We start from the raw sequence: 13,662 nt of genomic DNA on the forward strand, positions 1-13,662 counted from the left end.
TTTTTTAAAAACAGAAATTTGTATTTATTTTTTATTTTTTGTATTGAAATATTAGAAATATTGGATATATTTCTTTGAAAATAGATGGAATACAATATAATTTGATTTATTAGAATGACTGCAACAAATAACCCAGATCAATATTTTTCAGATCGGATTTTTCGCGGCTGTAAGAAAAATTAATATATTTCTTTATGTGTTATTGGAAAAAAATAAAAATGCTTAGATTTCGAGTTATTGATCCCGGTTCAAAAGTCACTTCTATGTAATCTAGAAAATATTATGATCTTTCTAGTACATTTAATTTATTAAAAGTTATATCTATTTTGAAAAAAAAACAAAAACTTTAATTTATTTAATTATTATTATTCAAAAGTTATATCCACGGCCAGACCCAAATTTTTTTTTTTTTTTTTTTTAAAACAGAAATTTGTATTTATTTTTTATTTTTTGTATTGAAATATTAGAAATATTGGATATATTTCTTTGAAAATAGATGTAATACAATATAATTTGATTTATTAGAAAGACTGCAACAAATAACCCGGATCAATATTTTTCAGATCAGATTTTTCGCGGCTGTAAGAAAAATTAATATATTTCTTTATGTGTTATTGGAAAAAAATAAAAATGCTTAGATTCCGAGTTATTGATCTCGGTTCAAAAGTCACTTCTATGTAATCTAGAAAATATTATGATCTTTCTAGTACATTTAATTTATTAAAAGTTATATCTATTTTGAAAAAAAAACAAAAACTTTAATTTATTTAATGATTATTATTCAAAAATAATTCTCAAAATAGATAAAACTTTTAATAAATTAAATGTACTAGAAAGATTATAATATTTTCTAAATTACATAGAAGTGACTTTTGAACCGGGATCAATAACTCGGAATCTAAGAATTTTTATTTTTTTCCAATAACACATAAAGAAATATATTAATTTTTCTTACAGCCGCGAAAAATCTGATCTGAAAAATATTGATCCGGGTTATTTGTTGCAGTCTTTCTAATAAATCAAATTATATTGTATTCCATCTATTTTCAAAGAAATATATCCAATATTTCTAATATTTCAATACAAAAAATAAAAAATAAATACAAATTTCTGTTTAAAAAAAAAAAAAAAAAAAAAAAAATTTGGGTCTGGCCCGTGGAATTTTTCCACGGTGGGAATTCAAATTTCAACCCGTGGAAAAATTCCACGGGTTGGGTATTTTTAAAATTTCAGCGAAAAGCTGGGTATTTTAATTAAAATAATAATATTTTTGGGTAAAAATAAAAAAACCGGCATGGGCCGGTACTTCTACTGCAGCATTGGTAGGGGTGAAAACGGATCGAATACGGATCGGATAGTGATAAAACCATATTCGTATCCGTTTTTATTTTCCGGATACGGATACGAATCGGATATTAATCGGATACGAATACGGATCGGATATTAATCGGATACGAATACGAATCGAATATTAGTCGAATACAAATACGGATATAAATCGAATTCCTAATTCGGATATATATATTACAACAAAATTAACATAACAAATTATTTTTCCCCGTTAAAAATAGAAGTAAAATTTAGCATGATTGTATATCAATCATATTAGCATTATAGCATATCAATTTATTCACTTAGGATATCAATCAAAGATATCGAGCATACTGATAGTACCATAGAGGCTTTGACACAAATTTAAAAGAGTACAAATTTAACATATATCATGATATCAATTTACTGATAAATCTTCAATTTAGCATATCAATCAAAATGATATCAAAACAAAAAACAGATAATTCTAAAACAAAAAGGAGAATATCAATCAATTTTCTTTTTCTCCAAACTTAGAATTATATAATTCTGAAACAAAAAGAGATAACTCAATCATGTTAGCATATCAAGCAGTATCACCATTTCCAGAGCAAGTTTCATCACCTCCTTCCTCCATTTCCTCAATAAAATCAAGAATTGATGTCACACGATCTGAAATTAAAATTCAATTAATAAAATATACAAACAACCTGAGATTGCATATTTTACTACATATACAAATTTTTGTACAATTCACTTAGAGACATGCACAGATCTATAACTCTGTTTACTATGATTACATTTCCTGCAAGTTTTCATAAAGGTTCAAAAAAATATTCATAAATATAGTTAACTGCATATAACCACAAAACCACATAATCAATATAAGAGAATTGTTAATTTTTCAATACTGATACCCCTGAAGTCCTGACCCGTGATCCATTATTCACCGGTGGCATTTATGACCACATTTGTTACCGAAATATTTCAAAATTGTTAGTTTTTCAATATAACTAAATAAAAGAATTGATTTAACTATAAAAGAAAACATCACCTTTCTTATTGCCTCTAACCCAGTCTTGTATGCATACTAACGCTTCAACAACTTCTGAGTCTAGACTGCTTCTATATGCATTTATAACACGACCACCGGTGCTGAAAGCAGACTCTGAAGCAACCGACGAGACTGGTACAGCCAACACATCTTGAGCAAGTTTAGATAAGATTTGGTATTCTTTACCTTCTGTTTTCTACCAAGCAAGTACATCAAACTCTAGACCTAGAGGGCACAAAATAGCATCTCTCTCTATGTGCCGATCTAGGTCAGATTTTGCCTTCCATGGTTGACTTCTTTCCAACAAATACTGATTGTATTCGCTGTCCCCATCCTCATCATCATCACCCGAGTTATCACCTGGAACAGCACCCCCACCAGTTTGTGCTGCTTGTTCTACACTACCTTGGTACTTCAATACATACTCCCCATATATCTCTTTTAAAACCCTTTTGAACTATGTTAATTCATTATGTCCTTCATTTTGATAAATCCGAGGATAAAAGAAGTCAATCGACACCATCTTAGAGCGTGGATCTAGAAAAGACGCTATTGATAGTACAATGTTTGATTGATCCCAATACTTGTCAAATTTCAGCTTCATTGATGAAGCCATTTGAACAATAATTGGATTTTGATTTTTAAGCCATGCTCTAATTTTGAGTTTGATCTCACAAAATCTTGAAAAGAACAAGTTAGAGGTTGGAGAAGAAGTACCCGAGAGAATCTCGGTCACTGTATTGAACCTCTTTAAAATTTTACACAACTCAATTGCCTCTTGCCACTCACTACTTGAAGGAAAATTAGGAAACCATGCATGGTTAAGGACGTGCATCCTCTCAAGTGCCTTTCGGTAGTAGATAGCATCTCTTAGCATCATATAGGTCGAGTTCCACCTAGTAGAGACATCCAAAGAAAGTGCTCTCCTTGTATCTAGCTTACAATCTTTAGCTCTATTCTCAAATTCTTCTCCCATTATAGAAGAGTTTTTCACTTTCCCCACCACTTCTCGTATGCTATCGCATCCTTTCTTTATGACATTTATCCCATCTTGCACAACAAGATTAATGATGTGAGCGGCATATCTCACATGAAAGAGCTTTCCACCACAACAAAGGCCTCCGTTTTGAGTGAGCCGCACGGTCATATCCCTCACACACACACCATTGGCACTATCATTATCGATCTAATGTAATTGAAAACATTTTTTTTATCAATGTTCCAATCAAACAACACTTTCATAACTGCTTGAGATAAATTTGCACCTGAATGCCTCCCTCGCAAGCGCATAAACCTAATGATTCTTTTCTGCATAGCCCAATTTTCATCAATGAAGTGAGCTGTCACACACGTAGCTCATATTCTGCCGTGAAGTCCACAAATCCATGGTGCAACTCAATCGGCATGAAAGTGAATCAAAGAACTGATAAGCCTTGAACATATCCAATATCTCCTTTCTACAAGTAATCCGTGATTTCATTAGAAAAGAGGGACAGAGGGATTTGACAAAGTCTACAAAATACTCATGCTCAACAATACGAAATGGATACTCATGCATGACAATAGCAAGTGTCAACTTTTTACGGCTCAACTCCTCATCATACTTGAATGTTTCTACATTTGTATTAAGAACTCTCTGCCCCTTACAATGGCTATGTTTTGCCTTTTGATGATTCCATAAATGTGTAGTTCCCTTATTGCTATCTCCTACAAACTTTTGAGAGCAAACCTTGCAAGTTGCAGTGAAATGTTTCAGCTTCTTTCCATCTACTACACTAGTGCCAATCTCAGTTCTAGTAAAATGATCCCAAATTGCTGAACTCAGTTTCTTCTGCTTTTTACTAGGTTGGTTTTCATTTGTAGCACCATCAATATCAACATTAGCAGTAAGTGTTGGAGTCAAATTATGAGGCGGCTTGCTTTCAACAAGTCTGCTCAATGATGCCATTTAGACTAAACACCTAAAAGATTAGAAGAATTAGACTTTTTGCAAATAACTTTTCTACATTAATTTCATTCAGCTAGCATAATTAAAATAATTAAATAATAAAGGTGGTTAATTGTGTCTAAAGCTATAGCTGTACCAGGAAAGGAACTTGTTTCGCAAATAATCTCAATGGTATAATACAGATTGAAAATTAGATAATCAGGTATAATACAGGTTGCAAGTAATGAGGCTTAAATGAATTTTAGCTTTTTTTATGTGCGTTATATAATTTAAGCAACTTTGATAAAAGACAAAATTTGTACTTTTTTTATCACAGTTTCTTTGTTTCCTGGAAAAGGTATTTTTCTTGAGATATTTTTTATTAAAATACGTACATGGTCAAATATGAAAACTTCCACAGTAAAAAAAAGGCAGAGATGGCTGCGTGGCATGGCCCAGTGCCACTACTTGCAAGATTTTTTGAGAAATACGCTGATCAACGGAGAAAAATATTTGATTATCTTGTGATATTTTATTTACCTTGAAGGATGTCGGACGGAAATTGCGTTGAAGGTTTCTCTCTAAATCGCGTCGGTGGCGAAGAATTTCGCCTCGGTCGCTCTAAATCGCGTTGAAGGTTTCTCTCTAAATCACATCGAAGAATTTCGCCTAAATCATGTCTAGGGTTTTGTGCATCTGTCGGTGTTATGTGAGATAAAGTGGAGGAGCGGAAAAGTTATAATTGAGAAACAGGAAACAACAAAATAGGAAACCCAAAAATCCGGATATCCGACAAGACAAAATATTCGGATACGGATAATTATCCGTATTCGTATCCGTATCCGATTCAGAAATTGATACCGAATTCGTATTCGTATCCGAATAATAATATCCGTATTCGTATCCGAATTCAGAAACTATCCGTATCCGAATATCCGAATCCGCAAAAATTCGAATACGGATCCGAATACGAACGGATAATATCCGATCCGTTTTCACCCCTAAGCATTGGTCATGGTCACGGCTACCAGTGGGGGTACCTGCACCGAATGTCTCGCCAGATTGGGGAGAGCCCAATGGTTTTGAATGCCCGACATTTGGCAAGAAATGGCACGGAAAACACGAGTTCACGAACCAGCCTCATGGAAAGCCAGTAGGTATCAGGCTGGTCTGAAGTCAGATTCAGAGCCTGGGTGACACGCAGGTGATCTGGACTCCGTACTAGGAGCTATATAATGAGGATAACCTGCCGCAGATTGTAGCGGACGATAAGGAGGTGTGGCTCTACAGGGGTCCGCTGGTTTGCTTCTGGATAGTGGAGCACCACTATCCAGACAGGGTGCTCCATCAGTTTGGATATGATCCACTCATCCTTGCAGATCCAGACGTCCCGAGAAATGTGGTCAGGAGTCTACATGGGTACGGGTAAGTTATGGTTTTTTAGCATTTTGAACTTAATATTAGTTCTTGCATTTAAATTGTAACTAAGATATTAATTACAGTACGGCCCATGCTCATTACCCCGATAAAGATTGGAGTTCGCATTACTTGGTACACTACGATAGGGCAGCGAATATGAGGGACAACTTGTGGCAGATGCCAGTGGATGGGATACAGTTCCAAGGACATCCCCTATTGAGATATCAGGCTTGGTACCTGCGGATCTGCATGGCATCAGTATATCTAGAGGGAGATTACGGCAATTTTCTACGCTCGAAGATATTCGAAGATGATGGTTATACCCCCACTGGCCGGAAAGGGGCTCGCGATGTAAGTAATGCACCTAAGACAACACATTTTTATCAACTTTTTTTTTATCTTAACTTTGTTTTTTTTTAGCTGCTACTAGCGATTAAAGGTGCTGCGCGATCAATCGTCTGTCTTGGAAAACGTGGCTACCGAGCTTTTGGACATGCGATGTTGAACTTGGTTGCCCCCTGCATTGAGAACCACGGCCATGAGGCAAAACTAGTCGCCATGCTGCGAGATGCCGGAGAGAAAATTGATTGGCGCAGAGTACAAGCCGCCGAGCCCAACGAGCCATTTGTTAGGGCTAGTGAGATGCCACCGGAGCCCTCAGAGCAGCCAGAGTGGGACTACCATCGTTGGGTACTGGGCATATCCGGTTGGCACACCTTCCTTGATGAGCATGGACGTCCAGTTCTTCCCCAGGTATCTCATTTTTAATTTTATGTCAAATTAGTTAAATTAAGTTAGTTAAAATTTTCTCATTCGGTAAATTAAGATTGAATTATTGGTATCCTTGCAGGGTCCTACCTTCATGCCGCCACCGCCTCAGCCGCATGAGCAGCATGAGTTTTCGGACCCCCAGCCTATGCATGAGTCTCCGAATTTCCAGATCAGCGTTGATCCATCAGTGTACCCATTTGAGCCCACAGACATATCCCCACGTCAGCTGTATCCGGCGAGGGCTCACGATTGGGAGGCCTCTGGTAGCGGGACTCAGCCTGACTATGCGTCCCAGTTTGTGGATTCCGTATTCCATACCCCCCCGCCACCGCCAGCTACCCACGAAGCCGAGGATCCATGGAGTATAGCACTCACGATGAGCATAGAGGCCCAGCCCGAGGAGAAGATTACACCAGCTCGTAGAGCGCAAGAAGGAGAACCACAGTGGAATGACTGGCATGTCCGGAATTTTAGTAGGGAAAATAGGGGTAGACCACCTGACCGATATTCGCCTTAGGATTTCCATGGATAGAGAGTTTTCATATAGTTTTAGTTCAGTTTATTTATGTTATGTTTTATTATGTTTGAGTTTAGTTTTATAGTTTTTGTTTAGTGTAGTTTATCGTTCTATGGTAGTATTTACACAACTATTATTTCATTTGGATTGGTAAGAAATTATTGATGTTTCGAATGTTCAATTAATGTCATCCTTTGTATAGAAAATGAAATCTACCATAAATCAATGAGCATATTTTAGTATCTACATAGGCCCCTGGCATTTTTTTTTATATTAATATAATAGTCTTTTTCGGTTAGCAAACTCATTTGTAATTTGAAAAATAATATACATGTATGTAGAATTATAGATAGATCAAGCCATCTTGTTATACATTAATATTTTGGCAAATATTTTGTTTCATTGTAGAAACTTAGAAATACAGAGGTATGAAAATTATGAAATATTTTGAGGTTATCCAAGGAAATTGAATCCATTTAAAAAAATAAATAATCGTATTTATGCTACGGCCGCGGCTTGTCTTACCTTATGTACTTATTTATGCTATAGCAGCCAGCTTTCCGAAAAAAAAATCAAACAAAATACTTTTTCTACGAATCTGTACTACTAAAAGCACCCATAAATAATGCTAGAAGTCGAATCGTCTCTGTTTAGACTAAATCTCGGCCATTCATCAAATAAAATCCACGGTTTTGATTTTTAATTCAAAACCGTGGAATAAATCCACGGTTCTGATTTTTAATTCAAAACCGTGGAATAAATCCACGGTTCTGATTTTTAATTCAAAACCGTGGAATAAATCCACGATTCTGAAATGTAAATCAGAACTGTGTATTTATTCTACTGTTTTGAATTAAAAATCAGAACCGTGGATTTTTTTCACGGTTTGGGTATTTTTAAAATTCTGATCAGATCTTGGTTATTGTTATTAAAATATTTGTAAAAAAGGGTAAAAATAAAAATCACGGCTTGGAGAACTCGTCATCGTCATCGTGCGGCTTGACTCTTCATAATCGAATGGAGGAGAATGACATCAAGTTACTTTTCAGACACACACACAAAAAAAATATATCGAAAAAATAGAGTATTATAAAATACTAGAACGTTTGATTTTTTTTTTTTTGTTATTGAAATATTAGAGTTTTGCTTATATTTTTAGTAAAATAGATAGAGTATTATAAATTTTGAATTAATTACAAGGATTGTGACAAATAAAAGTATAAAACGGATGAATATTTTTCGGGCTAGATTTTTGACAGCTGTAAAAAATTAAGTTTCTTAGTGTGTTGTTAAAATTATAAATTTTTCGGATCCGAGTTATTGATTTCAATTTAAAAATCAATTACAAATAAAAAAAATATTGTTGTTCTTCTAATAAATTCAAATTCTAAAGTACTCCATCTATTTCTATCAATATTATTTAAAAAAATATATTAAAATATAAAAAAAAATGACTTTTAATGAATAGATGAAGTACCTTAAAATTTGAATTTGCTAGAAGGATCACCATATTTTTTTTTATGAGGGTTCAAATGCCTCTATTTTGTGTACCTCCACCATGCCTCCATTTTCTAAAACTCAAAATTTAATAAAACCGTTAGGTATGATCTATATCATTTTATCTAGTCACATGTAAAAAATTATGACATTTTAATTTTGTTTTGGTTGTCATCAAGAGCTTGTAAAAACGTACTAATGTGGGTAATTTCTGGACGTTGGTTTTTCAACTTATTGATCTACATAAAAACCAGCCATTTTTATTAATACCCTAAAAAAAAGTTAATTTTAAAACTGCCCTCATGTTTGGTTTTTTTTTTAAAATGCCCCGACCACCAGGCCCATGGGCGGCCCATTTCCCATAGCGGACAGCCTGGCTCATGGGTGGTCCTCTAGGAACCAAACTGCCCCCCCCACCCCCCACGGGCGGTCTGCTATTTTTTTTAGAGATCTGATCTTAATATTTTCATTTGTGAAGTTTTTGTTTTTGTTTAGGGTGTATGTCAAAAAAATAAGACATTTGATATATTTATGAGTGATGTCATAACTCTTTATAACTTTGATTTGATTTGTCAGTTGGATATCATTAAGTCTAAAGATAATACTAATTAAGGACTTGGCCTTGATTTAAAAATTTCCAAGTTCTGACAGCTTGTTGATCTTCTTCTCTTTATTTCTGGTACTAAAACAGTAGTTTAGAGCTACTAAAATATGTTCAAACCTCAAATTAGATCTTTGTCCATGCACAAGCACCTTAGACTGGCCTCTGGTTTGGTACCAAGTCCAAACTCAGTAGCCAAGCACTGGGCAAAGGCCACTGGTATAGTGCAATGCACTAAAAACATCAAATTTGACCTTTGCTGGTAAATCAGTAAGTATGGATTGATACAGGGACCAAACTGCAAAAGTGATTACACCAGCATGTAGAGCATTATAAAATACACAAAATTGACATAAATTTTAATTTATTTGGATTTTTCTACTGTTAGTTTATGAATTTGGGTAACCCCCGGGTATCCGAAGCATCAGAATTGTAAAAAAAACGTCGTTTAGTGCCTCAAAAATGCAGTTTAAGCTTTCGTTCAACGGTAGGCATACAACGATCGGTATTTTGTTTAGTCAAAAGCCTAAGTGATTACTCAAGAATTATCCATATAATTATTTTAAAATGCATTTACTATTTATTGTGTTCATTTGCTTATCTCCAAGCAAATGATATATGTTGACAATAATCAAATAATTCAATTATTCTCTCTCTCGCTCTCTAAAAAAATAAAAAAAAGTTGACATCATTGATGCAATCTAACCATATTTCCTTGTGTATATTTGAATAAAATATATTATTAAGAAGAGGAGGGTTCAAATGCCTCCATCATGCCTCCGTTTTTAAAAACTTTAATAACTCAAAATTAAATCTTAAAATTCAAAATAAAACCGTTGGATATGAACTATATCATTTTATCTATGCACGTGTAAAAAATTATGGCATTTAAACTTGTTTTGGTTGTCATCTTGAGCTTGTAAAAATGTATACTAATGTGGATAATTTCTAGACGTTGATTTTTCAACTTATTGATTTATATAAAAACAAAATCAAAATGTGATAATTTTTTTTATGGACACAGAGAAAAAATAATATAGATCACATCTAACAATTTTATTTTGACGTTTAAGTTTTGAATTTTGAGTTATTTAAGTTTTATAAAATGGAGGCATGATGGAGGCACAAAAAATGGAGGCATTTGAACCCTCCTCTATTAATAATCAATGTCAAGTTCTTAATTAGTGTTATCTTTAGACTTGTGATATCCAACTAACTAATTAAATTGAAGTTATAAAGAGTTATGACACCTCACTCATAAATATATCAAATGTCTTATTTTTTTTTTGGCATACATCCTAAACAAAAACTTTACAAACGAAAATATTAAGATCATATCTCTAAAAAAAAAAAAAAATAGAGGACTGCCCGTGCGGGGGGGGGGGGGGGGGGGGGGGAGATTGATCCCTAGAGGACATCCCATAGGCCAGGCGGTCCGCTATGGAGAATGGGCTGCCCATGGGCTTGGCGGTCGGGGCATTTAAAAAAAAAAAAACCAAACATGAGGGCAGCTTTAAAATTAACTTTTTTTTAGGGTATTAATAAAAATGGCCGCATAAAAACAAAATTGAAATGTGATAATATTTTATAAGCACATAGAGAAAATAACATTGATCACAGCTAACGGTTTTATTTTGATTTTAAGTTTAAAATTTTGAGTTATTAAAGTTTTGAAAAAAGATCATTAATTAAAGCACTAATTAAAGTTCTCATCAGGCAACAGAACAGAACAAAATGATTATACGTACGTACGTACGTACATATCACTTAATAATTATATCATTCCTCGCATAATTAGAAAGGCCTGATGATAATTTACACAAGCTAGCCACCAACGTCCATGCATGGCTTAATTTGCTTATTGATTGTTAATTTCACTTCACTTGCCGGGCACAAAGTTGGTGGCGAAAGCCCACGCGTTGTTCACCGTTGGATCTGTAATATGGTCGACGAGGTTCTCAATAGGTCCCTTGCCGGTCACAATCGCTTGGACAAAGAAACCAAACATGGAGAACATGGCGAGACGACCATTCTTGATCTCCTTCACCTTGAGCTCGGCAAATGCCTCAGGGTCATCTGCCAAGCCAAGAGGGTCGAAGGACCCACCCGGGTATACCTTGTCAAGACCCTCCCCCAGAGGCCCACCGCCTACACGGTAGCCCTCGATAAAGCCCATGAGCACCACCTGCACGGCCCAAATGGCCAAAATGCTCTGTGCATGGATAAGATTGGGGTTGCCGAGGTAGTCGAGTCCCCCCTCAGAGAAGATCTGAGAGCCAGCCTTGAACCACACAGCTTCCCCGAACTTGACGCCGTTCTTGGAGAGGAGCTCGGGGAAGACGCAACCTAGGGCTCCCAACATGGCCCATCTGCAGTGAATCACCTCCAGCTCCCTGTTGCGTGCGAAGGTCTCTGGGTCAGCAGACAGCCCAGCTGTGTCCCACCCATAATCACCGGGGAACTCACCTGTCAGGTATGACGGCGTCTGCTCTGAGAATGGGCCCAAGTACTTGGGTCTGTCCGGTCCGTACCTGATTACGTGACAAATATGAATTTATTAATTTAACTATATATTAATGCTAGCTTAATTTGTTAATTAAATGAATAATTTATTAATTTAACTATATATATATATATACCAGATGCTCTGGGGAGCACTCTTGATAGTGCGGCGCATGGTGATGCGGCTATTGCCGAATTGGCGGTAGAGATCATCTGACTTGCTGATCACATTTTGGCCAAAGAATGAGGAGCTTTGCAGAGCAGAAGTTGCCATTTATATATATTTATATTTATATTATAAATGCCTTGATCCTGGAGATGGAGAAATTAAGGAGGAATAATGAAATATGTTAACTGCTGTGCTGATAACTGAAGGCAGAGAGAGAGAGAGAGAGAGAGAGAGAGAGAGAGAGTTTTAACAAGTAGCTAGAGTAGAGGAGGTGGATGTGTCCACGTCACTGGCTTTCTATTGGCTGGCTAGCTTGCCTGCCTTGATCTCCTATCCTCTAGATTGATTCTGTTTGGCTATCACCAATTGTGTTGCGCCACGTGGTGGTAGAGATCTTCCTGTCTCATCTCAGACTTTTCCAAACGCAAACATAGTGCCTACGGGCTTCTCATTAAAAGAAAATAGAAAAGCCCAATATGATATAATATAGACTTCAAGATTGGCAATGGATAAAAAGCCCGTCTTGTCACACCGCATATATATACTTGTCGTATATTTGCAAGGCATTCAACTTCAACAGATCAATTTTTAACATCAAACATATGGAAATTCACACAATACCATAAGAAACTGTATCTATCACTCATGATTTAACCACAAACAAAAGTAAGGTATATATAGAAGGGTAAACAACAATAAAAAATAATATCAACTATCCCCTTCCTTCTAACCTGAACTACTACTATATCTATATGGTATCCCTGACTACTAATAACATGGCCTAACGAACTGCTGGAGTTGCAAGCAAGCTCAAACCTAGAATTAAATATCAAAATCATAACAATAATAGTTCAATACTAAGATACATTTACAATAAATAACATCTTATGGAAATTTCAAACAACAACTTAAGCACATATGTTGGAATTTAATTAGTAATCTAAACTATTTTTTTTTTTTTTAAAAGTCGGTAACTACAAGTAATTAGCTTAAATTGATTAAATGATTCTGGTTCATAGTCAGGCAGTCAGTTCATTGGTTTGGTTAAGATTTTTTACATTTTACAATAATTCAAAAGTTTGCCATGCCTGAGAAGCAATGACCAGTATGTCGCACCTGAGAATTAACGACCAAAAAATTTAGGTGTTTACCACAATTTTACAAAGCTTAACCTACAATCACAGTATTCAGTACCTCTACCCAACCGGTTGAGATCAGTGGGGCCGTTCACCAAATGTGCATTAGGATTCCGTAATATTCAGAAGAAGAAAATTCGGTGTGTGGCTTTCTATCATTCGAACAAATAAAAGAATGGACAATCAGTAAGCATGCCAAAATGATCATTATTTACCATTATTCTAATTTCACATTATACTCAAAATCAAGGAAAAAGATTTCATAGCCTATGAGCATTTGTATTTCTGTAGCATTCATGTTCAGATACTCTTCTACATATTTATTAATTTGGTAACCTTGAAAATTAAGCTGGAGCTACAGCTTGCACCTTCAAATGTTTAGTCAGGTTAATATAACACCCCTACTGTGCAAGTATAGCAACAGTGTAATTATGCAGACCATGTACAGTTCGAAATGCAACATGCAGAAATGACTGTTATTTGATTCCATGTATGAACTTACAAACACACAGAAATTCTGCCCCTGATAGTATGGCCAGCCAGAACAAGAGTCACGGATAGTCTGCAGCTCTGAGAAATCCCGTCTCGTCTGGTATCTCAGTGCTCGCCCCTAAATCATCTGAACAACGGATGTCGATTATTATTTATAATTTTATTGTAATGCAACAACTACTTTATCCCAATAAATAAGTTCTATTTATTATTTTTTATCTAAGCCCAGTTCTATTTATTCTGGCTTGCAAGCTGTCCAAAAAGAT

General features: G+C 35.3%; 2 protein-coding genes across 2 annotated transcripts; one reads left to right on the forward strand and one right to left on the reverse strand.

The window, feature by feature from the left end:
- The first annotated feature begins 5,828 nt into the window (after positions 1–5,828).
- LOC144575345 (uncharacterized) lies at positions 5,829–6,999 on the forward strand. Its single transcript, XM_078325477.1, has 3 exons — positions 5,829–6,062; positions 6,132–6,464; positions 6,562–6,999. Exons 1-3 carry the CDS (start codon positions 5,868–5,870, stop codon positions 6,997–6,999), a joined length of 966 nt encoding a protein of 321 aa, XP_078181603.1. The 5' UTR covers positions 5,829–5,867.
- A 3,804-nt stretch (positions 7,000–10,803) lies between these two features.
- Positions 10,804–11,965, reverse strand: LOC144563858 (chlorophyll a-b binding protein 5, chloroplastic-like). Its single transcript, XM_078313328.1, has 2 exons — positions 11,737–11,965; positions 10,804–11,628 (listed from the first exon to the last, which is right to left on the reverse strand). The coding sequence occupies exons 1-2, from the start codon at positions 11,871–11,873 to the stop codon at positions 10,977–10,979; spliced, it is 789 nt and encodes a 262-aa protein (XP_078169454.1). The 5' UTR covers positions 11,874–11,965; the 3' UTR covers positions 10,804–10,976.
- Between the last annotated feature and the right edge of the window lie 1,697 nt (positions 11,966–13,662).

Source organism: Carex rostrata, chromosome 1 (genome assembly GCF_964058835.1).
Source record: "Carex rostrata chromosome 1, lpCarRost1.2, whole genome shotgun sequence".
NCBI classification, from domain to species: domain Eukaryota; kingdom Viridiplantae; phylum Streptophyta; class Magnoliopsida; order Poales; family Cyperaceae; genus Carex; species Carex rostrata.